Source organism: Dasypus novemcinctus, chromosome 1, assembly GCF_030445035.2.
Source record: "Dasypus novemcinctus isolate mDasNov1 chromosome 1, mDasNov1.1.hap2, whole genome shotgun sequence".
Taxonomy (NCBI): Eukaryota; Metazoa; Chordata; class Mammalia; order Cingulata; family Dasypodidae; genus Dasypus; species Dasypus novemcinctus.
Window position 1 is genome coordinate 104149937 of NC_080673.1, and position 26919 is coordinate 104176855.

A 26919-nucleotide genomic window follows, 5' to 3' on the forward strand; every position below is an offset into this window, starting at 1 on the left:
ACAAGGGAAAAGGAAAGGGAAGTTGGGTGGCTTTTCTTCAGTGAATTAGGCCAGAGGAGGCCGCTGTGAATACTGGCTCTGGCTAGACCAAAACAAAGGAAAATGGAGAGAAATAAACATCTCCACAGAAAGGTGTGCCCATTTGCTGGCAGATCTGGAAACTGCATGGACAAAAACTGCAATTGTGTGTCTCTGTTCTCTAACTTCTGGGAGAAAATCTGTAACCCATTAGTGAGCCACTGGCATGATTCTGATAACTTAAGCTGGGAACTTTTCAGGACTTGGGATAAGTTGAACAAAAAAATCAAAGAAGAGTTGTGAAAAAATAATAAAAATAGGCAAGAACGAGAAACTGGACATCAGAGTAAATTCACCAACATATTCTGATGGCTTGACATCAGCAAAAAATTACAAGCCATACTAGGAAATAGGAAGAAATGGCTCAGCCCAAGGAACAAGCCAAATATTCTGAAGACATATAGGATTTAAGACAATCAATGATAACTACAAAACTCTCCTAAATCAATTTAAAAATTGAAAGAAAATATGACTAAAATATAATAAAAAGACACTGGGTGAGAATAAAGAATAATTTCAAAGTCTACAGACCTTATGGGAATGAAAGACACAATGGATGAGATGAAAAAAATGTTAAAAAATACATTAGAGGCACATAAGAGCAGATTTGAATTGCTTGAAGACAGAATTAGTGATTCTGAAGACAGAAGAACTGAAGTAGAAAAGACAGGAGAACAGAAAGAGGAGAGAATAGAAAAAATGGAACAGGGTCTCAGGGAACTGAATGACAGTGAAACATAAAAACATATGCATCATCAGTATTTCAGGAGGAGAAAAAAATGGAGCAGGGGCAGAAAGAATATCTGAGGAAATAACAACTGAAAATTTCCCAAACGTTATGAAAGATACAAATATCAATATCCAAAAAGTATAATGCACCCCAAACAGAGTAAAATCCAAATTGACCTACCCCAAGGCACTTACTATGCAGAATGACAAATATCAGAGATTAAAAAACCATGGAGGAGAGAACAAAGTGGCAGGATATATTTAAAGTATTGAAAGAGAAAAACTGCAAGCCAAGAATCTTGTATCCAGCAAAGCTGGCCTTCAAAATGAAGGGGAGTTCAAAGTCTTCACAGACAAACAAAAACTGATAGAATATGTTACCAAAAGATCAGAATTACAAGAGATACAAAAAGGAGTACTGCAGCACTGAAAGGAAAAAACAAGGGTAGAGACTTGGAGAAGAGTTTAGAAATGAAGATTATTAGAAAGGGAAAATTAAAAGGTAAAAAGATGGACAATAGTACGACATGACAACAGAAAGCCAAAGGCCAAAATGGATGAAGTAAGTAATACCCCTACAGTAATAACATTGAATGTTAATGGTTTGAACTCTCCAATCAAGACATAGAATGACTGAATGGGTTAAAAACAAATGAGGCATCTGTATACTGTCTACAAGAGACTCACTTCAGACATAAGGACACAACCAGGTTGAAAGTGAAATGCTGGAAAAAAACATTCCATGCAAAGAGTAATCACAAAAGCATGGGAGTAGCAAAATTAATATTGGATAAAATAGATTTTAAATGCAAAACTGTTATAAGGAATAAATTATATATTAATAAAAGTGGCAATTGGTCAAGAAGAAATAACTATACTAGATATTTATGCACCTAACCTTGGTGCACCAAGATACATGAGGCACACAGGCAAAGCTGAAAGGAAAAACAGATGTCTCTACAATAGCTGGAGACTGGACAATAGTTGCAGTACTGGATAAAACATCTGGACAGAGGATAAGAAACAGAGAGCTTGAATAATATGATAAATGAACTAGACCTAACAGACATCTACAGAGCATTGCACTGCAGAACGCAGGATATACATTCTTTTCAAGTGCTCACAGATCCTTCTCCAAGATAGACAATGTGTTGGGTCACAAGATTAGTCTCAATAAATTAAAAAAGACTGAAATTATACACAGCACTTTCTCTGATTATAACAGAATGCCAGAAATCAGTAATTGATAGAAAAAGGGAAAATTCATAAATATATGGAGATTAAATAACACACTCTTAAATAGTCAGTGGGTCAAAGAATAAACTGCAAGAGAATTCAGCAAATATCTTGAGATGAATGAAAATGAGAATACAACATATCAAAATGTATGGAACACCACAAAGCAATGCTGAGAGGGAAATTTATAGCCCTCTTACATTATAGCTTACATTAAAAAAAAAAAAGAGCTAAAATTGAAGACGTAACTTTTTCCAGAAATGGAAAAAGAACAGCAAACTCATCCTAAACCAAGCTGAAAGAAATAATAAAGATCAGAGCAGAAATAAATGAAATTGAGAAGAAAAAAATAACAACAATAGAATCAACAAAAACCAAAAGCTGGTTCTTTGAGTAGATTAACAAAATTGACAAACCCTTTGCTAGACTGACAAAAAAAGAGAGAAGACACAAATTAAAAAAAAAAAAAAACAGAAATGAGAGGGGGATATAAAGAGATATTAGAGGATACTATGAACAATGGTATGCCAAAAAACTTGACAATGTAGAGGAGATGGATAAATTCCTAGAAACACAAGAACCACCTATACTGACCCTAGAAGAAATAGAAGACCTCAACAAACCACTCACAAGTGAAGAGATTGAAACATTCATCAAAAACTTCCCAAAGCTGAAAAGCCCAGGATCAAATGGCTTCAGAGATGAATTCTACCAATTATACAAAGACGACTTAATACCAATCTTGCTCAGGCTCTTCCAAAAAATTGAACAGGAAAGAATGCTACCAAACTCATTCTATAAAGCCAACATTACCCCAATACCAAAAGCAGATAAACTACACAAAAGAAAATCATTGACCAATATCACTAATTAATATAGATGTAAAAATCCTGAACAAAATACTTGCAAACTGAATCCAAAAGCAAAATAAAATAATTATACACCATGATCAAGTGGGTTTTATCCCACGTATGCAAGGTGCTTCAATACAAGAAAATCAATTAGGGTAATAAACCACATCGATAAACCGAAGAAGAAAAATCATATGATCCTTTCTATTGATGCAAAAAAGGCATCTGACAAAATACAGCACCCTTTCTTGATAAAAACACTTCAAAAGATAGGAATAGAAGAAAACTTTCTCAATATGGTAAAGTACATAAATGAAAAACCTACAGCTAGCATTGTACTCAAAGGTGAAAGACTGAAAGCTTTCCTGCTGAGATTGGGAACAAGACAAGGATGCCCACTGTCACCATTATTATTCAATATTGTGCTGTAAGTTCTAGCTAGAGCAATTAAGCTAGACAAAGAAATAAAAGGCACTCAAATAGAAAAGGAAGAAGCAAAACTGTCATGATTTGCTGATGACATGATCTTATACCTAGAAAATACTGAAAAATCTACAATAAAGCTACTAGGATTAGTAGGTGAGTTCAGCAAGTGGCAGGATACAAGATTAATACACAAAAATCAATAGTGCTTCTAAACTCTACTGATATACAATCTGAGAAGGAAGTTAAAAAAATTCATTTATAATAGCTGCTAAAACAATCAAATATTTATGCATAAACTTAATCAAAGATGTAAAGGACCTGTATTCAGAAAACTATAAAACATTGCTAAAAGAAACTGAAGAAGACTTAAACAAATGGAAGAATATTCCATGTTCATGGATTGGAAAACTAAATATCGTTAAGATGTCAATTCTACCCAAACCGATTTACAGATTTAATGTAATCCCAAGAAAAATCCCAACAGTTTATTTGTGCAGAAATAGAAAAGCCAATAATCAAATTTATTTGGAAGGGTAAGGGACCCAGAAAAAACAAAAACGTCTTTAAAAAGAAGAAAAAAGTGGATGACTCTTAATTCCTGACTTTAAATCATATTACTTGGCTACAGTGGTAAAGACAGGATGGTACCAACACAAGGACAAACAGATTAATCAATGGAATCGAATCAAGAACTCAGAAATTGACCCTCACATCTCCCATCAAGTGATTTTTGACAAGGCTGTTAAGCCCATCCAGCTGAGCCAGAACAGTCAATTCAACAAAGAGTGCTGAGACAATTGGGTAGCCATATACAAAAGAAAGAAAGAAGACTTCTATCTCACACCTTATATAAAAATTATCTCAAAATGGATCAAGGACCTAAATATAAAAACAACCATAAAAATTCTAGAAGAAAATGTAGGAAAACATCTTCAAGATCTTGTGGTAGGTGGTAGTTTCTTAAACCTTATACCTGAAGGACAAACAACAAAGAAAAAAATCGATAAATGAGACCTCCTCAAAATTCAACACTTTTGCACCTCAAAGGACTTTGCCAAAGGGTGAAAAGGCGGCTTGCTCAATGGGAGAAAATATTTGGCAATCACATATTTGATAAGGGTTTAATATCCATGATGTATAAGAAATCATGCGACTCAACAATAAAAAGACAGACTATCCAATTAAAAAATGGGCAAAAGACTTGAAAACACAACTGTCCAAAAAAGAAATACAAATGGTGAAGAAACATAAAAACAGGTTCAACATCACTAATGATGAGGGAAATGCAAATCAAAACTACAATGAGATATCATTTTACACCTACTAGACTGGCCTCTATTAAAAAGTCAGAAAACTGTAAATGTTGGAGAGAATGTGCAGAGATAGGAATACTTATTCACTGTTGGTGGGAATGTAGAAAGGTACAGCCACTGTGGAGGACTGTTTGGCAGTTCCCAAGGAAGTTGAATATAGACTTGCCATGGGACCTGGAAATACCACTGCAAGGTACAGACCCAGAAGAATTGAGAGCAATGACACTGATGTTCACAGCAGCGTTATTCATGATAGCCAAAAGCTGGCAACAACCTGGTATCTATCCGTGGATGAATGGATAAACAAATTGTAGAGTATACACACAAAAGAATACTATGCAGCAGTAAGGAGAAATGAAATCGTGAAATAAGCCAGGCACAAAAGGATGTTTGCACTATTGTGAACTGATTATATTACGTGAAATAAATATATTATGTAAAATATGAATATGGGTAAAATTGCATATGTAAGACTGTTTTTCTTTGAAGCTGAATAAATTTGATTAAAACTACAAAATGTTAACATCAGACAAAAAACCCACATTATACTAAATGAAGGAGACCAAATACAGAATACTACACACTGTATGATTCCATTTATAAAAAAATGTAAACATAAATCAATTTATAAAGATAAAATTAGATTAGTGGTTATGTAGGGCTGGGAAGGAATTCTAAGGGGTGTGGAGTCTTTCTTTTTGGAGTAATGAAATTGTTCTAAAATTTTTGAGATGATGAATGTACAACAGTGTGATTATACTAAAAACCATTGATTATATACTTTGGATAGATTGTATGGTATGTAAATATATCTCAATAAAACTACTTAATAAACAATAAATAACCATGCAAGAACAGACAGAAATAGCATCTATGTACAGCAAGGGGAAAAAAGAGAGATTGAGAGGTCAAGAATTTTCTTGTTTCTCTGTTTTTTATTATTGAAATAATGAAATGCCCTAATAATGATGGATGTGATGGATACACAACTATGTGATTATACCAAATACCATTTATTGTAAAAAAAAAAAAAAGACAAAATATTTATATCTCTTTACTAAAAAACAAAAGAAAAAAAACCCACAATGAGATACCACTTCACACCCACTAGAATGGCTATTACTAAAAAAATGGAATATAATAAATGCTGGGTAGGATGTAGAGAAATAGGAACCTTAGTAAATGGGATTAACATAAACAGGTTCAGCCACTCTGGAAAACAGTTTGGTGGTTCCTCAGAAAGTTAAACATAGAACTACCTACGACCTGGCAATCCTACTTCTAGGCATATACCCAAAATACAAGAGCAGGGACTCAGACATTTGTATAACAATGTTCATACAGCAGCATTATTCACAATAGCCAAATGGTAGAAGCAACCCAAGTGTCTATCAGCAGATGGGTAGATTAAGAAAATGTGATATATCCATATAATGGAATATTACCCAGCCTTAAAACAGAATGGAATTCTGATGCTTACCCCTACATGGATTAACCTTGAAGACATAATGTTAAGTGAAATAAGTCAGATACAAAGGGAAAAATACTTTATGATTTCACTTATGTGAAATAGCTAGACTATACAAATTCGTATAGACAGAAGTAAAGTACAGGTTATTATAGTTTGGAGGAGAGGAGGAATGGGGCGTTAATGCACAATGGGTACAGGATTTTGGTCTGGGGTGACAGGAAATTCTGGTAGTGTATGGGGGTTAGGGTAGCACAAGGCTGTATGTTTGATACCACTGAATGGTATGTTTTGGAGTGATTGAGATGGGAAAGTTCATGCTATATATATATTTCCACAATAAAAATAAAAAAACAAAACAACTAAAGAGACAATAATTTAATACAAAACATGATCCTGAACTGGATTTAATAATGGAGAAAAGGCCTGCAAAGGACATTATTGGGAAATATGAAAAAAAAATTGGACAATAGACAGTAAGCTTTATATCAATGTTAAACTTCTTGAACTTGAAAACTATAGCTTTGGTGGTTAAATAAGGGGGATAGTCTTGATTTTAGGAAATGTACATGGAAATATTAAATATTCAAGAAGCATGATGTATATAAACAAGCTACTCTCAAGTGTTTAGAAAACTGATAAATAAATGGACAGATAGATATAGATGGTTTGACAGAATGATATGGAATATGTGGCAAAATGTTAAGAAGTTGGTGGTTCTGGATCTGCATGAGGGTTATGTTGGCATTCTCTATGTGGGTTTGGTATTTTTTTGTAACTATTCTGTAAATTGACAATTATAAAGAAAAATGACTGAAGGACAACCAATTCCAAATTCCTTCACACAATAACTTAAATCAGGCCTTCATCATTTCTCACAAATATTTTTGCACCAACTTTCTAATTGTTCTCCCTGCCTCCATTAAATCTCTCTAAATGAACTAAATAATGTCTCTCTGCTGCATAAAACCCTTTAAAAGCTCCCTAATTCTTTATAAAATCAAATCCATATACTTTAACTGAGTATATAATTTATCTTAATCTCCAATTCTCTTCCTTTCTGGCCACTGTCTCAACATAATCTATGTTCCAGCAATGCAGCAATGTATTGTAGTTTCTATCTTAACATTGTTGTATTATATCTCTGTGCTTTTGTACATGCTGGTACCTTTGACTGAAAGGCCTTCTCTCTTTCCCCTTCCCATTTTTCTCCTGAGAAACTCCTAGTTAATTTCTAAAATATTATCCCTACTCTGATGCCATCCTAGCCTGCCCAGACAGAGTAGGTTCCTCTTTATATTACACCTTTATATTACATCCTTTATATTACACCTGAAAGTTGTCATGTGGCTTTAATGCTGTATAGTTGTTTTTATATCTGTCTCTGCACTAGATAATTAATTAATTCCTTGAAAGTAATGCTATGTCTTGTTTTACACTGCAAGCACCCCCAAATGACTGTTAAATGACAAACAGGCCCAACAGAGCAGTTATGATGGAGAAGGGGTGAAGGGGTTACCAAAGGAGGACAATTTGCTATTTTATCTTGATGTGTTCCATCTTGCCAACATACTACTTGGTCAAGTATTGGTATCAGTGAAAAGTATGGAGATTTAGGATGGACTGGGTAGGACAGGTAAATAGGAAGGTCCTAATTAATAGTTAGTTTTGTCCCTGGGAATGGTCCCAAAAGATAGCAACTAATGGAAAAGAGCGCTCCTGTGGTTACACAGCAGGGATAGCTATTATGATAAAGTTAATTATTCATATTAAAAAGTAGTCAGGGACAACTTTTGGTTTTAAGCTTTTTTTCTTGCCATCTTTTTTTTTTTTTAAAGTTTTCAGCCATTTGAATAGAGCTCTTTTAAGATTTTTCACTTATTAATTTAATATTACCATGTTGAAGTATCAAAATATACACTGATATTAGACAAACACAAAAAAGTTTAAGATACACCAACCTAAACATAAAGCTCATTAACTTGACTCACAATTTTTATCTTTTTGGTATGACTTGTTTTTAAGCTTTTCATTATTTTACATTTCTGATTTTACTGCTTTTAAGATTTTTTTTTTTTGAATCAGCGTTGGTTGTAATATGCAAGCTTGTTTTTGGAAACACTTTTATTAGTTACCAGTTCCTAACATTAGCAACCAGTTAGGAAATTTCAGCCTTATAAAAACAGTTAAGTTTTTATTTAGCAGTTTAGATAGATATTTAACCATATATTTTGGATTATTACTTTTTAGGGATATGTTAGATTTAAAGTTTAGGAGTAAACTACAGGCTTACTTGTAAGAGGTGAATAATAGTCTTGATATTTTTGCAAAGCATCAAGAGACAGGATATTGGGGTTTGGTGGACAACAATGATAGGAATTTCAGTGTTTAAAATTTTCAGGTTGACAGGTTGGTGGAAAAGGGGGAGCAGAAGAGTGAGTGAATTAGTGAACAGGTAGCTTTTTGGTGGGTACAGCAAAAGAGGGGTTGTGAAATGATTTCATTGACTCCCACTATGGGGAGTTGGCTGTGGAGAAAGAAGATTTGATAGGTAGTGCAGGATTGGCAGAGGGAGGGGCGATTACGGAGAGAGAAGGAAAGCCTGAATGTAGGGGACCTCAGATGGCTTGCTGTTGTGTTGGATCTTGGTAAGGGGGGAGGGTGAGTTCAAGGACCTCTTTGGAAAAGAGGGTATGAGAGAAGAGATGCAAGTGACCTTGGATTTCTTATTCTCAAACAGGTTAGGCAAGTGACTGGAAAAGGAGCCAGGAGTCCCTGGAGCCAGGAGTTCCTGGAGCCGGAAGATGAGGTGAAGGGGACAGTTCCCCAATGCTGGAAAGGATCATTGACCTAGCACTAGGATTTTTGAAGAAAAGGAGGTGGGTGAGTGAAAAAGAGACAGCATCTTCCAAAGAGGTCCAGGGAATCATCCAAAGATGAATCAGTATTTGGTGTTTGGTGGTGAAGCTGCAATGGCAGGGTAGAGGATCGCTATGTAATTGATCTGCATCAATGAGGACTCCCGGGTTTCGGAACCAAAATGTTAGATCCCGGTTCAATGAGTCTCAGAGACTGATCATCAAAGTTCAGGCACAGAAAGTTTATCAGTTCGCCGGCACAGTGCGGGTCTGAAGAGAGACTTCAGCCTTGCTATCTTCTTTTGATCTGTTATACAAATAATTGAAAATAGCTAATGGATTTGAGTTTTAAACATAATCTTTTTTTTTTTTTTTTAAGAGGCATCAGAGATTGAACCCAGGGCCTCATACATGGGAAGCAGGCACTCAACCACAGAGCTACAACTGATCCCCATAAACTGTCTTTTCACATACAATCACTATTACAGTTTCATACAAATAAAATGGTCAAAATGCTCACCTCAGAAAAAGAAGAGACTATTAAAAAATAAAAGGCATATAATCTAGATAAAATTCAACTGCTGAACTGCTTCCTGGTTCCCAACATTGTAATTTTTACAATAGTTCATGTGTTCATTTTTTCAACAAATATTTATAGGTTATATACCAAGTACCAAGTACATATTATACTGAACACTGATGGGAGAATGGAATTTGCCCAACTTAGTTTTAGGTATTATCTACTATCTAGATACCATTTTAATTTTCAAATATCAATAGGTAGCACCATCAATGCATGGCACTCAGATGTTTAACAATTATGCTGATAATGGTGGCAAGGGTAGTGGTGGTTAAAAATCACAAAGAGCAGCAGCAGCCATAGCAGCCAACATTGATTACTTATGATGTCCCAGGTATTAGCTGAGTGCTTTGTATAAATGATCCTGTTGAATCCTCCTCACAACTCTTTCAAGTAGGTATTATTTTCCTGGTTTTATATAATGAGATACTGAGATGTGAAATGACAAGAAAATGATAGTTATAAATTGTGAACCCATTTGTTTGACTCCAAAGTCTTAACCTGTCAGTGTTACAGAACTACATAAAAAAGCTCAACCATTTTTTCCCCCAGAATCATTGATTAATGTATTTATTTCATCAGTAAGCATTTGACAAATACAACAAATTGTGGTATCTTTATGGAACTCACTTTGAACAATATACATAAATACATAAAAGTGAAAGCATATCGTCTGGGATCTAGGGTATTGGGTTCTCCCCAAAGTCCCCTCTAATGATTACTAGTGAATGGATTGCCCTGATACTTACTTTTGACTTACTGTGTCGTATGAGGGCAGAAAGCAGTCTGTTTGACTCCCCCATAACACCAGCATGATCTTTGGCTTCACACCATTCCACCAAACGCTCCACTAACTTAACATTCTTTCCTAGTTGTTCAGCAGCTTCTGCTATAGGAAAGAAGGCAAACCACAAAATGATTAATCGCTGGTATAGGCCATCAACCAAAATAAAGTGGTAAGGAGTAAAGTGTGTAGAAGGAAATTACACACCTAAAAAACACAATACAATATTTTCATTAAAGCAAAGACTGTAAATACTTACTCTTTTTGATGGGCTATTTGGCTTTTTCTATAAAATTATGGATTTTCATGGAAAATACAAAAACAACTTCATATTCTTTTGGTTAAATATGCTTGTCTGTTAGTATTTTGGCAGACTGTCATTGAGTTCTTAGAGGAAACTAAGCAATCAATATAAAGAAGTGTTTAGAAATAAATAATCATAATGCATTCCAAGGACTGGATTTCACTGCTCTTTGTGCAAACTGAAAAATGCTTTTTCTGTTTGCAAAACAAATGTAAAAAATTTTCACTGGCACTATATTGAAACATGATGATTTTGAAGGCAAGGTCAAAATGGGCATGGAATGCCAAAATAAGACTTTATTATCTACTGTTAAACCAACCTAAAAACAGGACTATATGTACTAATAAACAGAGGTGCAATTTAATTACCATGTAAAGTCAATTACAAAAAGCATGGAACCTGATGAATGTGATCCCAAAACCAACTTCTATTTACCTTTCATTTGCTATTTATCTTTGCCTTTATAATTCTGAAAGCTAAAAAGTCCTTTTTCAATAGAGACACATTAGAACTATCAAGTAAAAAATGTAAATGGACAAAACTTTTCTTTACCTTGTGCATCTATTAACATTCTTAAAGTTCCCAGAAGTTTAAACTGAACTGGAGGCATTTCAGATTTAAGAAATTTCAAAACTGTCTCTGTGACCCCCGAAGATAACATCTTTGCTTTATTTATGACTGGGAAAGGGGAAGAGAGAGAGAGAATATGGTTAAATTGTTATTAGCATTCTTGATGACAAATATTCAACCCACATTTATTGGTATCTATTATCTGTAAGGACCAGTGTTGTATTTTTCTAATTAGAAACAATCCTGTTACACTTGCATGAATTTTAAGAATGGGATTTTTTTGGGGGGCTGGGGAGTGCGAATTTTAAGTATCCTGTGTGTCTATAGGAATGTAACATACAAAATCATATTTACTTGCTTTCCAAACCCATTCTCAAAACATTTACTTAAGTGGAGCAGGTGTAGCTCAGCAGTTGAGCATGCACTTCTTATGTATGAGGTCCCAGGTTTAATCCCCAGTACCTCCTAAAAAAACAAAGCATTTACTTCAATAATTTGTAAAGGAAATATGAAAATACTGCATTCTTAATCACAAAAAGCATAATTACTCAGTTAGTTACCTCTGTCCTTGACCCAACTGTGTTAAAACAGATGTTATAAGCATTAATAACCAATAGTATTTGGGTATATGAACCAAATAGCATTTATATGGATTTGATCTTCATAGAGTTATAATTATTCACCCAATTGAAAATCAATTTTAGAAAGTAGAATAAAAGAATCATTTTAACTATCTTTTGTATTATTTCTTATGATATATATGTGATTTCGTGGCTCAAAATCCGTTAATCCCAGAAGATACATTAGGGTAATTTTATAAAGTTGTGCGTCTGCTTGAAGACAAAAACCTTAAACAGTAATTCTTTAGAGAACTCTATTACATGATGCCATTCTCTTACCTCAACTCTAGATGCTTAAAAAATCTAAAAATGAAAAATGAACAGTTTGAAGATTTTCTTTTCTTTTTTCTTGATTAAGTAGGTCAACTAATCACACACAGTAAACATATTTCCCAAATATATATGCCTCCTAATCACAGTCTTACCTGGAATGGCCAGATTTCTGAGAGCACTTAGTGCTGCATGCTGTACAGTTACATTTCCATCTTCTACATGTCTGTCCAGTAGATCCATAAGTTTTTCTACAATTCCATTTTCCACCATATGGATACAGTTACCATCTGAAAAAAAAAGTATTTTTTTTACTTCTTTTTAAAAATGTCTATAAATAATTTTTATTACTGACCCCTGTCCATTTTCTACATTATGGAAAATGGAGTTATAAGTAAGTAAATCTAATTCCATCCCTTTCTCCCATTGGATTTATAGGTTATTCTTATTCAGATCCTTAAGACACACAAATTTTTAAAATCAGAAAACTAAGCAGAAAAATCCTGAGCTTACAGCCTGATTAATATATCAAAAGATGAGTAAGTAGGAACCATGTTTAATTAAATGTCCAGTAAGACTTCATCTACAAATTTCTACAGTGAAATCAGCTTATGTTCTGCTAATATAATACAGTGACAGTACTCTATATTTGTTATTAGCATTAATACTTAAATTATTTGCCAATGACAGAATTTGCCAAACAGAAAGAGAATATTATAATAAACTGCTTAACATCCCACAACTGGCCTCAAGAATTATCAATATATTGTCATCTTAACTCCATCTTTTATATTTTAATTTCCCTTTTCCCTCTCTCACTTCATTTTTTTCAATTTTTTAACTGTAGTAACCAATGTAGAGCATCAAATTTCCCTTTTTAACCACATTAAAGTATACAATTCAGTGCCACCATCACTGACATTCATTACCACTCCTTAAAAAAAAAAAAAAAAAAAAAAAATATATATATATATATATATATATATAAATCACAAACAAGAATTACTTACCCATTAAGCTCTAACTCCCTCTTCCTATCTCATTCCCCTGCTCCTGGTAACCTGTAAACTACCACCTGTATTTATGAAGTATGCTTCTAGGTATTTCATATAAGTGAGATCATACAAATTTTGTCCTTTTGTGCCTGGCTTATTTCACTCAACATGATATCTTCAAGGTTCATCCATATTGTAACATACACCAGAACTTCATTATTACCTACGGCTGAATAATATTTCACTGCATGTACTTCCACATTGTTTGTTCATTCATCTGTTGATAGATATTGGGCTGTTTCTACTTTTTGACTATTGAGAACAATGCTGCTATAAGCATTGTACAAATATTTGTTTGAGTCCCTGCTTTCAATTCTTTTTGGTATATACCAAGAAGGAAGACTGCTGGGTCATACAGTAATTCTATTTTCAATATATTGAGAAACTACAAACAGATTTCCATAGTAGCTGTACTATAGTGCCACAGCAATATATAAGGGTTCTTATTCCTCTGCATCCTAGTCAACACATTACTATTTTATGTTTTATTAACAACAGCCAACCTAGTAGGTTGTGGTTTCGACTTGTATTTCCTCATGACCAAGATGATGAACATCTTTTGATGTGTTTGTTGGCTATTTGTACATCTCCTTTGATGAACTGTCTTTTCCGGTTTTCCCTCATTTTTTATTTGAGTTTTGTTTTTGTTGTTGAGTTAAAGGAGTTCTTAATATATTCTGAATATTAAATCTTTATCAGATATATGATTTTGAAATATTTGCTCCCATTCTTAAGATTATCTTCTCACTTTCTTGACAGTGTTCTTTGATGAAGAAAATTTTTTACTTTTGATGAAGTCCATTTTGTCTATTTTTTCTTTTTCTTGCTCAGCTTTTGGTTTCATATCTAAGAAATCACTATCAAATCCGAGGTTATGTAGGTTTCCCCATGTTTTCTTCAAGGAATTTTAGCTCTTATATTCAGGTCTTTAACCATTTAGAGTTGATTTTTGTATATGGTACAAGGTAGGGGTCATTCTTTTACATTGGATATCCAGTTTTTCCAACATCATTTGTTGAAAAGACTGTTCATTTTCCAATTAATGTACTTGGATTCCTTCTCAAAAATCTGCTGGCTTTAGAGATGGTGGGTTATTTCTGAACTCTCAATTCTATTTCATTGATTTATGGGTATATCTTTATGCCAGTAACACAATATTTTGGTTACTGGGGTTTTCAGTAGATTTTGAAATCATGAAGTCTGACACCCCCTCTTTGTTCTTTCTTTGCAATAATGATATGACTATCTGGGGCTCCTTGTGATTCTATATGAATGAGGATTGGCTTTTCCATTTCTGCAAAAAAAGACTGCTGGGATTTTAAATGTAGTGCATTGAATTTGTAGATAGCTTTGGGTAATACTGACAGTTTGAAAGTATTAAATCTGCCTACACATGAACATGGGATGTACTGCCATTTATTTAGATCTTTCCAACAATGCTTTGTAGTTTTCCTTGTGTAAGTCTTCTACTTCCTTAAATTTTATTCCTAGCTATTTTTGTCTTTTATGAGTTATTGTGAATGGGATTGCTTTTAAGATTTCCAGTCTGTATGGTGATATACAGAAATACAACTGTCTTTTGTGTGTTGATCTTGTAATGTACAACTTGGCTACATTCATTGATCAGTTCTAGTAATTTTCTTGCATATTCTTTGGGATCTTCTATATAAAGAGAATACAAAATATTTTATATTCTTCTGTGAACAGAGATAGTTTTACTTCCTCCTTTCTGATTTGAATGACTTATTTCTTTTTCTTGGCTAAAAGGACTTTCAATTACCTCAAGATAGTTACTGATTTCCCTTGCCATTTCTTCGACCCACTGATTGTTTAAGAGTGTGGATGTGGCTCAACTGGTAGAAAGTCTGCCTACCATATGGGAGGGTCCAGGGTTCAAGACCCAGAGCCTCCTGACCCATGTGGTGATCTGGCCCACAAGCAGAGCTGCCGCACACAAGAAGTACTAGGCCACACAGGGGCGCCCCGCACAAAGATTATGCCCTGCAAGAGAGCCGCCCCTCGCAAAAAAAGCGCAACCTGCCCAGGGGTGGCGGGGCACACACGGAGAGCTGACGCAGCAAGATGACGCAATAAAAAAGACATGCAGTTTCTGGGTGCCACCTAGGGTGCAAGTGAAAACAGAACACACAGCGAATGGTCAGAGAGAGCAGATAACGGGGGAAGGGAGAGAAATAAATAAAAAATAAATCTTAAAAAAAAAAATCTGTGCTATTTAACATCCATATATTTGTGGATTTTCCAGTTCTCCACCTGTTACTGACTTCCAGCTTCATTCCATTATGGTTGGAGATGTTTTTTATAGTTTCAAACTTTTTATATTTATTGAGATTTGTTTTATGACCCAATATGTGGTCTGTCCTGGAGAATGATCCAGGAACACTGGAGAAGAATGTATACTCTACTGTTCTTTGGTACAATGTTCAGAATATGTCTATTAGATCTACTTCATTTGTCATATTATTCAAATTCTCTGTTTCCTTATTGATCTTCTGTCTAGATATTCTATCTATTGATGAGAGTGGTATATTTAAGTTCCTAAGAATTATTAGAGAGGTGTCTTATTTCTCCCTTCAGTTTTGCCAATGCTTGCCTCACATATTTTGGGGCACTGTGGTTAGGTGCATAAATACTTATGATTTCTTCCTAGAGGATTGAACCTTTTATTAATATATAGTGTCCTTTTTTGTTTCTTATAACAGTTTTTGATGTAAAGTCTACTTTGTTCAATATAAGTACAGTTACCCCAGCTCTTTTTTGGTTACTATTTGCATGGAATATCTTTTTCCACCCTTCCACCTTTAACTTATTTGGGTATTTGGGTCAAGGTGAGTCTCTTGTAAATAACATAGAACTGGATCATGTTTTTTTAATCCATTCTGTCACTCTGTCTTTTGATTGATGTGATTTGAATCTTTAATGGACCCTAGAAAATCATGTTCTAAAAGTGTGCCCATACCTGTGCTTGTAAACCCACTGTAGTTGGGACATTTTGGTTAGACTGCTTCAGTTAAGGGCCTCTGATTAGATTGCATGACCCATGGTGGGTCTTATTCCTTTTACTGGAGTCCTTTATAAATGGAGGACTAAAAAGTCTCAAACACACAGGAAAAGCCACAGAGATGGAGAAGCTGTGAAAGAGGAGTTGAGCTACATGACTGATCACGCAGTTGTGCCTGGAGAGAAAGCATCTTTAGATGACGCCGTCATGCACCTGATCGCCTATAGTTGCCCTCTGGTGAAAAAGCCTCTCTGATGATGCCTTAATTTGGACATTTTCACAGCCTCAGAACTGAAAGCTTTTAACCTAATAAATTTCCATTATAAATGCCAACCCATTTCTGGTATACTGCTCCCAGGAGCTTTTAGCAAACCAAACATATGCTAAAACAGTACCTTAATATATCACACCACTGCCTTCTTGCCTCCATTGCTTCTGATAGGAAATCAGCACTTAATCTTATTAAGGATCCTTTGTATGTGACCAATCACTTTTCTCTTGCTTCTTTTAGAATTCTCTCATATTTTTGGCATCTGGCATTCTGATTAATAAGTGTCTATAGGTATACTGGAATTTACTGTTTGGAGTATGCTGCAATTCTTAGACATGTATATTTATGTCTTTCATGAGAGTTGGGGAGTGTCTAGCCATTATATCCTCAAATAGTCTTTCTGCCCCTTTTTCCTTCTCTTCTATTTCTGGAATACCCATGATACTTATATTTGTGTACTTCATGCCATCACTCAAATCCCTGAGACATTGCTCAATTTAATCTATTCTTTTCTCTGTTCTGAGTGTATGATTTTGATTGGCCTATCTTCTAGGTCACTGATTCATTCTTCTGCCTGTTTAAGTCTGCTTTTGTATGCCCCTAGTATATTTGTAATTTCTGTTACTGTGTTTTCCATGTCTGTAAGTTCCATTATGTTACTTTTTAAATTCTTTATTCTTTTTGCTCATGCACTGTCTTCCTGACACCCTTTAGTTCTATGTCCATGTTTTTCTTACCTCATTGAACTTACATGGGGGATTTGACTGAACATCTTTAATGAACTGTTCCAATCTATAGACATACTCTGCTATTTTAATTTGTTCCTTTGAATGAGCCATTTTTTCCTGTTACTTCGCATGACTTTTGATCTTTTATTGATATCTGAACATTGTATTATTTTCATGCACTCACAGTGGAAGTCAGTTTTTCCCTCATGCCTAATGTTTTAGTATAGATTGGCCATGAGTTAGGGTTCTTCTTCAATGCTTGCCCAGTTTACACTGTACCTTTAGGGCTGCCTGTGGTTAATTAATAGTTCAGTTTCTCTCATGTCATTGTGCATCTGAATTTTATTTAGGGTGTGCACAGTAACTTTCAATATTACCCTAGTATGTGTAACCCTATCTAGGAGAGGGTTTCCTTTCCTCTGTTCCTTCTCCAGGAATCCTGAACTCTTCTCTTTATTTTTATACAATTTTCCAACTCTGTTAGCTGCACCTTGCTTGGTTCCACTCCCATGCTCTGGAACATATTTTCACTCCAGTATTCAGCCTTGGGTCAGAAATGCCATACAGCAGCTTAGCTTCCCCTTTCCATGTAGCTTTTCTACCTCCAGTAACTTCTGTGTTAGGGGATCGTGACCCACAGAGCCAGATGGTGTCAGTGTAAAAAGACACCCAATCTTTTTGTTTATATATAACAGCGGTTAGGGTCCAGGCTGGGAGTGTGCACAACTTGCCAAAGGATCTGCCAGTTACTCTGGTTTCAGACGCCCACTTTGAATACACATGTGTGGACTGCTAAGGCACCACTGTGGGTCTGTGTGGCCTTGAGACCCCATGCCTGAATGCATGTGGGATGGTAAATTGCTGCAGTGGGTGTCTCTGCAGTCAGCAAACATGGCAAGAGTTGCCAAAACTGGGAGGTTGCCATTGTATGTTGCATGAACCGCGCAGATCTGAGTATGGGGGAGGGGTATGGACTAGCAAATCCACCCCACCACTCTCCTACCTTTTTTAAGTATTTTTTTTTCCAATTCAGCATTTGCAGAGTCACTTTCCATTCTTGACTGTCCTCCAGAGTTCCAAAGAGCTGAATTTGCACTTTTATTTAGCTGTCTCTAAGGGGAAATGTTCACAGGGATGTCTTATGCCACCATCTTTATGACCAACTCCATCATTTTTGACTAACATATGAAATCAAGATGGTCCCATCCCCAAAAAGGGAGTAAAAATAAAATAAGCCATCCACTATAATATATTACATCAATGGTTCACAATGGAATATCAAATTAAAAACAAAAATTAACCCTTATTTCCTAGACAGTATTATACTAGCAAGTTTGTTGACTGAACAGCAGGAGTGACAGATTTCAGAAAGTAAATATGTAGGCCTGATGCCTCTGAAATAACATTAAATATTCTGCCCTAAATCAGAGGATTATTCATGCTTAAATTTTGTAGGAATAAAAGTATAAATGGAGGCACAAAAACCCTAGAATGAATACTCAGATTATTAAAATAAAATCAGTAGGCAAATGGGCATGTTCATGAGATCAGATGTCTATTAGAATGGGACTCAAGTTTATTAAGCTCTCCAGTGCAAAGTATTCAAAAGAAGTGCTTCAGGAACAGTGTTTTCTACATTATCTTTAAACAATTACAGCTTAGTTGAACGGCATAACATATAATTTGTTAATATTTTAGATCAATTAAGGTAAGAACATACACACATACTACACACACTTCTGAAGAGTTGCAGTTTTAGTACATGTAATGTCAAAGCAAAAATAAACAAGAAAATACAAAATATTTGATTTAAAAAGGATGACCTAATAAGCTTACCATTTCTGGCAAAATTTGCAATTGCCAACGCCCCAGCTAGCTGTAGCTGGTGGTTATTTGATGGAATCCAAGAAAGAACCCTTTGAAACACATTGCCTTTTCCTCCTTCAAATAATTTCTGCATGGATTCATCTGGAGGCAAATGAAACAAATAGTTAAATAAGAGGAAAATAATTAGGATAACAAATCCATAAATCTAACTGGGAAACTACATACCTACTCATACCATAATTTCATAAAGGGAAAGTAATGCTTCTTTTTGTAATAATATTTTAATAGAGAATAGACAAAAGAAATTAAAATTTTTCTACTCCAAGTCCCACTGGATGCTTTGACAAGTAGCCATCTGGCTGCTGACTGAAAGGAAAATTAGCTAGCCTCCTCTCTTGCATGTTGCTACCCACTTCACCTCTCTCCATGGTAAATAGTAGAAAGGTTTCCTTGAAGCTTTCTAGTTTCCTTGTAACTTTCTAGAAAGTGTGCCTTGCTATACTTTCCATTAGTCCTAGTTTGGCTTTTTGATACAATGGCTGGCTGTCTCCAATATGACAATTTTTCAAATAGGGAAGACAGTGAAGTCCCCTCTTTTTCAGGTTTTTTATCTCTATTTCTCTTTATATAATGTGTTAAAGGTTTCAAAATCATCATATCAAAAGGATTAAGAGGAAAATGAGAAAATACCCAGTAGAGTGTCTAAAGAAGAGATTTAATGAATAATGAATTTTTAAAAAATCTGACAACCATGTTATTTCATTAGCACAGAATATAACTTACCTCCAAGAAGTAGTAAAACCATTAGATCTGAAGCAGTTTTGAGCTCAGCAATATCATCTTCTTTGTCACTATCTACCTTCTGTTGAACAATCTCAAGCAGGCATTCCACCAGGCCTGCTTCAACCAGCTGTAATTTAATGGCATCTAAAAATTTGAAATGAAATAGGAGCTTGGTATAAGCAATCCATTATAAAGAAAGATTTAGAAGAAACCAAGAAAATGCATGATTAACATAACACTCCTTCGTAGATTTGAGTTTCAAAAGGATGTATCTGACAGCATAGATTAAATATACAAAAGCTAATTTCATTCTTTCATTTGAAATTGTTACCTTCCACAATGTCTCCACAGCAGCAGAAATAATCAATTCTCAGCTATGAAGGTATGTATTATCATTCCACTGTTATTCTAGGTATTATCCTCATATTTAAAAGTCAACAACGAAAAATATGTTCAAAATAAAATACATACACTTGTAATATAAGGTTAAAATATATCCACTACTGGGACTTAAATTTTGTTTCAAATTTATTGGAAAGTAAAGATAATCAGTAAATTTCAACCTACACAAGCATATTTGGATTCAATTTTGTATAGATGCTATTTTCCTAGACAACTAATAAATCCATAACTTTATGAACTTTAAAAGTTATGTTTTTTAAAAGGGCTTCAGATTTTCATTAATTTAAAGTCTTCTTGGGTGACTGGTATATAGTGGTTCGTTATATCTATATCTCTTTACTTTTGAATCTGTTTTCAAATTTCCATAACTACAACTGAAAGGGGGAAAAAAAACTTCATACCTTACTGACGGCTAACCAACAAAATAAGCAATTTCAGAGTTAAAATTTACATCTCAACCATTGAGCTATACTGGCTCCCCTGAGTTGATTTTTTTTTGTTTGCAGGAGGCACTGTGGATTGAACCTGGGACCTTGTATGTGGGGGAAGCAGGCACTCAAACATTTGAGCTACATCTGCTCCTCTCAACTATCCTATTAAAAATAACCTTTGCAGGAAACTCCACTTTCATATCAAATCAGTTTCTAATTGCATCTTTAATATCCTGAATATTTCATTTTATGACTAAACTGGCCTACTTAAATGCTTTCAGTATCCTTGATACTGCTTAAGATAAAGCCTGATCAACTAAGCTTTGAAATGTATTTGCTACACAGATTTTTAAAATTAAAATTTATTTTAGTTGGATTTTATTTTAGTTATTGGTCTTGCTTAGTTGTATGTGCACAGATAATCAATAGTGGTGTTTCCAACTTGCCATTTGAAAGAAATACTACAGACTTTTTTGTAAAATGTTACTGTTTTTTTTCCACCACCAAGATCTTCTTTCAAATATTAGCTCAGAATTCAAAGAATATTCAATCTGTAATATTATTTTTAACAGGTATACTCATATTGTGCCATGATGAAATGAAAGTAGGGTGTTTCCTTGGTACTAAATGTTAAGGCTAGAAATGTGTGGTGACAGAAAATTGAAAAAGTCATGATAAAAAAGCCTTAAAAATACTAAAACCTTGTACTATACAAATCACAACTTAACCTGTTGAAATCACTCTCCTTTGCATAACCAAGAAGGCCAAGAATAAATGCTAAGGATTAGTCTAGAAGTGAGTTTTTGAAGGTATTGTTCAATCCACTGTACAATTATAAAATAGAGGTGAAGGTGGTTGGGGAGAAAAAATAAATAAGAGATAAAACATTATTATTTTGAAAGGAAAGTGACAGGTAATTAATTATCTAGTATAAAATTGGCTGAAGATGATAAAAGTTTCATTTGGCCAAAACACCAAAAGAGATGAAAACGTGATTTCTGCATAAGGAATAAGACCTAAGCCATTGAAGAAATTTAAAATGTTCAAGAATAAAGTTTGCAGATCTCTCTTCTCACAATTTGACTCTAATAGCATACATATGTGGGAGGCTTAAATTGCCATATTTAGTATGATTATTAAGGCATTCTGACAAAGCAGACAGCTCAGTATACATTAAAACCAATATCATCCTCTCCAAGGACAACTATCTCAAGCACTACCATTTGTGTGTGTGTGTATGTATATATGTAATTATATATGTATTTTAAAATAGTTTTTAATGGTAGAAAAAACCCACAAGGGCAAAAAAGTACATAGAATATACATGTGAAACTCAATTAATTATAAACAACTATATAGATAAAGATTTTATCAAATTAAAGTTTTATTATTATTATTCAGCTACACTAATTTGGCCATCCTGCCTTCTTTCACAGTATCTTGCTATTCCTGACCTTCTGGAATTCTGTTTAAAAAATTGTACTGAATCTATAGTTAATATGGGGAGCATTAACATCATTAAGACTTTGAGCTTTCCAATCAACGTGTCTGGCATAGCTTTCCATTTATTTACATACTTAATTTCTCTTAATGATGCTCTATAGTTTTCTTCACAGAGATCTTGAATATCTTATTAGTTTATTCTTAAGAATTTCATTTTTTTATACAATGGTGTGGTGGCTTGGAAATATGTACCCCAGCAAAACATGTTCTTCATCTAAACCCATTCCTGCAGGTGCAAATCCATTGTAAACAGGTCATTTTGATAAGGTTTCTTCAGCTAAGATGTATGGCCCTGCTGAATCAGGATTGGTCTTAATCCTATTACTGAAGTCCTTTATAAGCAGAATGAAATTCAGACACACAGAGAAAAAGTATCATCTTGAGAACACCTCCACTTTGGACTCCTCCTAGCCTCAAAACTATGAGCAAGTAATTTTTCCTTGTTTAAGTCAACTCATCATATGATATTTGTTTTAACATCTAGGAAAACTAAAACATATGGTGAACAATGTATTCCTTTTTTTTTTTTAAAGATTTATTTCTTTATTTCTGACCCTCCCCATCCCCCCCCCCCCCCCGCCTCCCGCCCCCGGTTGTCTGTTCTCTGTGTCTATTTGCTGCGTCTTCTTTGTCCACTTCTGTTGTTGTCAGTGGCACAGGAATCTGTTTCTTTTTTCATTGCTTCATCTTGTGTCAGCTCTCCGTGTGTGCGGCACCATTCCTGGGCAGGCTGCATTTTCTTTTTTGCGCTGGGCGGCTCTCCTTATGGGGCACACTCCTTATGCATGGGGCTCCCCTACGTGGAAGACACCCCTGCGTGGCAATGGCACTCCTTGAAAGCGGGCATCAGCACTGCGCATGGGCCAGCTACACACGGGTCAAAGAAGCCCAGGGTTTGAACCGCGGACCTCCCATGTGGTAGACGGACGCCCTAACCACTGGGCCAAGTCCGCCGCCACAATGTATTCTTAAAAAATTTATTTTCCAGTTTTAGCTAGTATAGAGAAATACAATGCACACACACACAGACATGCACGTACAAACAAAAAGTGGCCAGCAATTTAACTATATTAATTATAAATATTGATCCAGGGATTGTTTTGGATTTTTCACATATATAATAATATCAGCTATGAATAACGATGGTTTTCTTTCCTTCCTACGTCTTCTTTCCCCACTTACTCTATTGTAATGCATAGTTCCTAAAACACAATATTGAATAGAAGTGTGGGTGACACTTCTTTTATTCCCAGTCTCAAAGTTAATGTTTTTTATTTCACAATTGAGTATGATGCTTCTGTAGACTTCTGGTAGATATCCTTTTCAGATATTTGCGTGTGAATTTTAGATCTACATTTATAGTGAGATTGGCCTTTATTTTTAATTCTTCTTCTGTTTTTGTTGGAATATGGTATGAAAGTTCTGTTAGTCTTATTAAAGTAAATTGGCAAATATGTCTACTTTTCCTATTCTCTGGAAGAATTTAATATTCACAACTTTTGTAATACAAAAGTTAAATGAAACTGGTGAATACGCCTGGTGCTAGAGTTAATTATAGAAGTAATTTCTTTAATATTTATAAGATGACCCAGGTTTCTTATGTCTTCTTACACAATTTTAAGTTGTAATTTCTGCTAATTGTTTATATCATCCATATTTTTTTTCCTAAAACTTTTTACTTTGAAATGAACTCAAACTTGCAGGATAATTATAAAAATAAAACAAAAACAATACAGAAGGCCAAAATACACCTACATAGATTTACCTACCTTTAACATTTTGCCACATTTGCTCTATCTATCTATCTATCTATCTATCTATCTATCTATCTATCTATCTATCTATCTATCTATCTAATCTATCTAAATGTTTGAGAAAAGGATGTATATATCATACTCTATTAACACTTGATACTTACACATATACTTCCTAAGAACAAGGATAGGCGTATATGCATAAACCGTACTAAGTGTGGTTATCAAATACAGGAAATTTAACACTGATATAAAGGATACAGTCAATATTCCAGTTTTTACAATTGTCCCAATAATGTCCTTTAGGTCTTTTCTCTACCACTCTTAGATGCAGCCCAAAATAATGTACTGTAACTTCATTGGGATTGCCTCTTTAGTCTCTTCCTCTTTTTCTTTTTTTTAGTTGTGGCAACATACATACAACATAAAATTTCCAATCTCAACCATTTCCAAATATCCATATTTTAAAATATATTGACATCAAATTGTTCATAACATCCTCTTGATGTTTGTAGATCTGGACTAAAGTCTACTTTTGCATTCCTGATATTTAATATTTGTGCCTGGTCTATTTTACCTGATAAATATTAACAGAGGTTTCAGAATTTTATTAGTCTTTTCAGACCCAAATTTGGCTATATATGTGTGTATTGCATTGCATGTTTTCTTTTTTCTTTTTTCTTTTTTTTTTTAGGAGGTACTGGGGAACGAACCCATGACCTCATATATAGGAAGAAGGTACTCAACCACTCAGCTATGTCTGCTCCCCAATGAGATCTGTCTTTGTTTTTAGGAGGTACCAGAGATTGAATCTGGGACCTCATACATGGGAAGCAGGCACTCAACCACTTGAGCTACATCTGCTCCCCGCTTATTTTTTATTTTATTAATTTAATCTCTTTGTTATTTCCTTGTTTCTACTTTCTTTGGGCTTAACTTCTGTTTTCTTCTCCCTGACTTTCCAAGCTGAATGATGAGCTTATTGATTTTAACTTTTTTCTGTTTCTGAAATATGCATTTAAAGCAAGAAAAATTACCTCTAAGTATGGTTTTACATGCATCACATAAGATTAAATATGTAGTATTTCTATTTTCATTATCAGGAAATTTTGTAATTTCCATCATGACTTCTTTTCTTTGATTTCTGAGACATGGGAAGTGTTTTTCCTAATATCCAAAGATAAAGACATTTCCTAGTTGTTTTTATTACTGGTTTTTAGATAAATGACACAGGTCATAGAACATACTCAGTATGATTACAATCCTTTGAAATTTGTTGAAAAGTACACTGTCATTGTTTTTAAAGGATTCGTGTACTTGAAAATAAAGGGCTCTAGAGTTGAGCACCGTGTTTTAAAACAGGTCATTAAGTAAATCTTCTTAACCATGTTCAAATTTTCTACATCCTTGTTTTTCTCTCTGCTTCTTCTATTAATTACTAAAAGAAGTATATTAAAAACTACTACTACTTTTGTAGATTATATCTGTTTCTCCTCACTGTTTGGAATACATTGCCTAATAGATTTTGGTGAGATATATAACTGTATCTTCTTGATGAACTGGACATTTTACTGCTATAAATTGACCTTATCTCTAGCAATACTTTTCATCCAAAAGTCTATTTTATCTGATATTACTGACATTAATAACACAGCCTTCACTGGATTGCAATGGTAAATGGCCCATTCTTTAAAATCTCATTATATTTAAAAAGTGTCTCTTGTTTTGAAAAGCAATTGTTTAAAATCTAGTTAAACAATGGGTCTTTCAACTAAGCATTTAGGCCATTTTACATTTAATGAAATTAAGGAAATATGTATATTCAATCTACTACATCTTTTGTGCTCAATTTGTCCTCCGTTACATGTTCCTTTATTTTGCCTTACTTGTTCTCTTTGGATCGATATTGTCCTTAAAAAAAAATCTTTCCATTAACCTTTCTATTAGTTTGGTACAAACACCTCAATTTTTTATTTTAGTACTCACCCTAAAACTTGAGATCAGAGAATAAGCAAAGTAATAATAAGGCCTTTTCAGTCAATATGAGGGTTTTGGAACTCTTCAACTCCTTTTATCTCCTTTCTGATTTCTAAGTTTTATGGTATATTATTCATAATATAAACGTTTTTATCTTCATAATAATCATTTTTTATTATTTTACGTATCAATGCTCATGAGATTTACCTTTGTATTTACTGGAATCCTTGATCTTTATTCTTCCCTAAATCTATAACCTTCCATCTGGAATCACTTTTATTCTGCCTGACAAACACCTTTTATAATTTCTCTTAGTGGTATAAGAGTTATGCATTTACTTGCATTTTATCTGCAGATGTCTTTATTTTGCCTTCATTTTTGAGGATATTTTCACTGAACTTAAAATTATAGGTTGACAATCACTTTCTCTGTATTTTCCTTCAACTCCTCAAATGGGAGAAAATATTTGGCAACCATATATCTGATAAAAGACTTATAACTTGCATATATAAAGAACTCCTATATCTTGAAAATAAAAAGATAAACAAATCATTTAAAAAATGGGAAAAAGATTTAAACAGAAACAGAAACAGAAGGGTTCTTCTCCTCCAAAGAAGAAATACAAATGGCTAAAAAGCACATGAAAAAATGCTCCAAGTCTCTAGCTATCAGGGAAATGCAAATCAAAACTACAATGAGATACCATCTTACTCCCATAAGATTGGCAGCTATGAAAAAAAGAGAAGAATACAAATGCTGGAGAAGATGTGAAGAAAGGGAACACTCATCCACTGCTGGTGGGAATGCAGAAGGATCCAACCATTCTGGAGGACAGTTTGGCGGTTTCTCAAAAAACTAACCATAGATTTGCCATATGACCCAGCAATACCACTGCTGGGTATATACCCATCAGAACTGAAAACAAGGACACAAACCGATATATGTACACCAATGTTCATAGCAGCATTGTTCACTATCGCCAAAAGTTGGAATCAACCCAAATGCCCATCAACAGATGAGTGGATCAATAAAATGTGGTATATACACACAATGGAATACTACTCGGCTGTAAGAACAAATAC

General features: G+C 34.3%; 1 protein-coding gene across 10 annotated transcripts in view; it reads right to left on the reverse strand.

Moving 5' to 3' along the window:
* The window catches only part of RAP1GDS1 (Rap1 GTPase-GDP dissociation stimulator 1), a 200816-nt gene that overhangs the window by 21301 nt on the left and 152596 nt on the right, over nucleotides 1-26919 (reverse strand). For 6 of the 10 annotated variants that reach the window (XM_058295181.2, XM_058295199.1, XM_058295190.1 and 3 more), the window contains 5 exons: nucleotides 19771-19914; nucleotides 18997-19128; nucleotides 12243-12377; nucleotides 11180-11305; nucleotides 10289-10428 (listed from right to left, as the gene is read on the reverse strand). In XM_058295181.2, coding sequence (XP_058151164.1) covers nucleotides 10289-10428; nucleotides 11180-11305; nucleotides 12243-12377; nucleotides 18997-19128; nucleotides 19771-19914 — 677 coding nt within the window. The remainder of the gene's footprint in view (nucleotides 1-10288; nucleotides 10429-11179; nucleotides 11306-12242; nucleotides 12378-18996; nucleotides 19129-19770; nucleotides 19915-26919) is intronic. The other 4 variants (XM_058295208.1, XM_058295193.2, XM_058295202.1 and 1 more) reach the window with 1 other exon arrangement.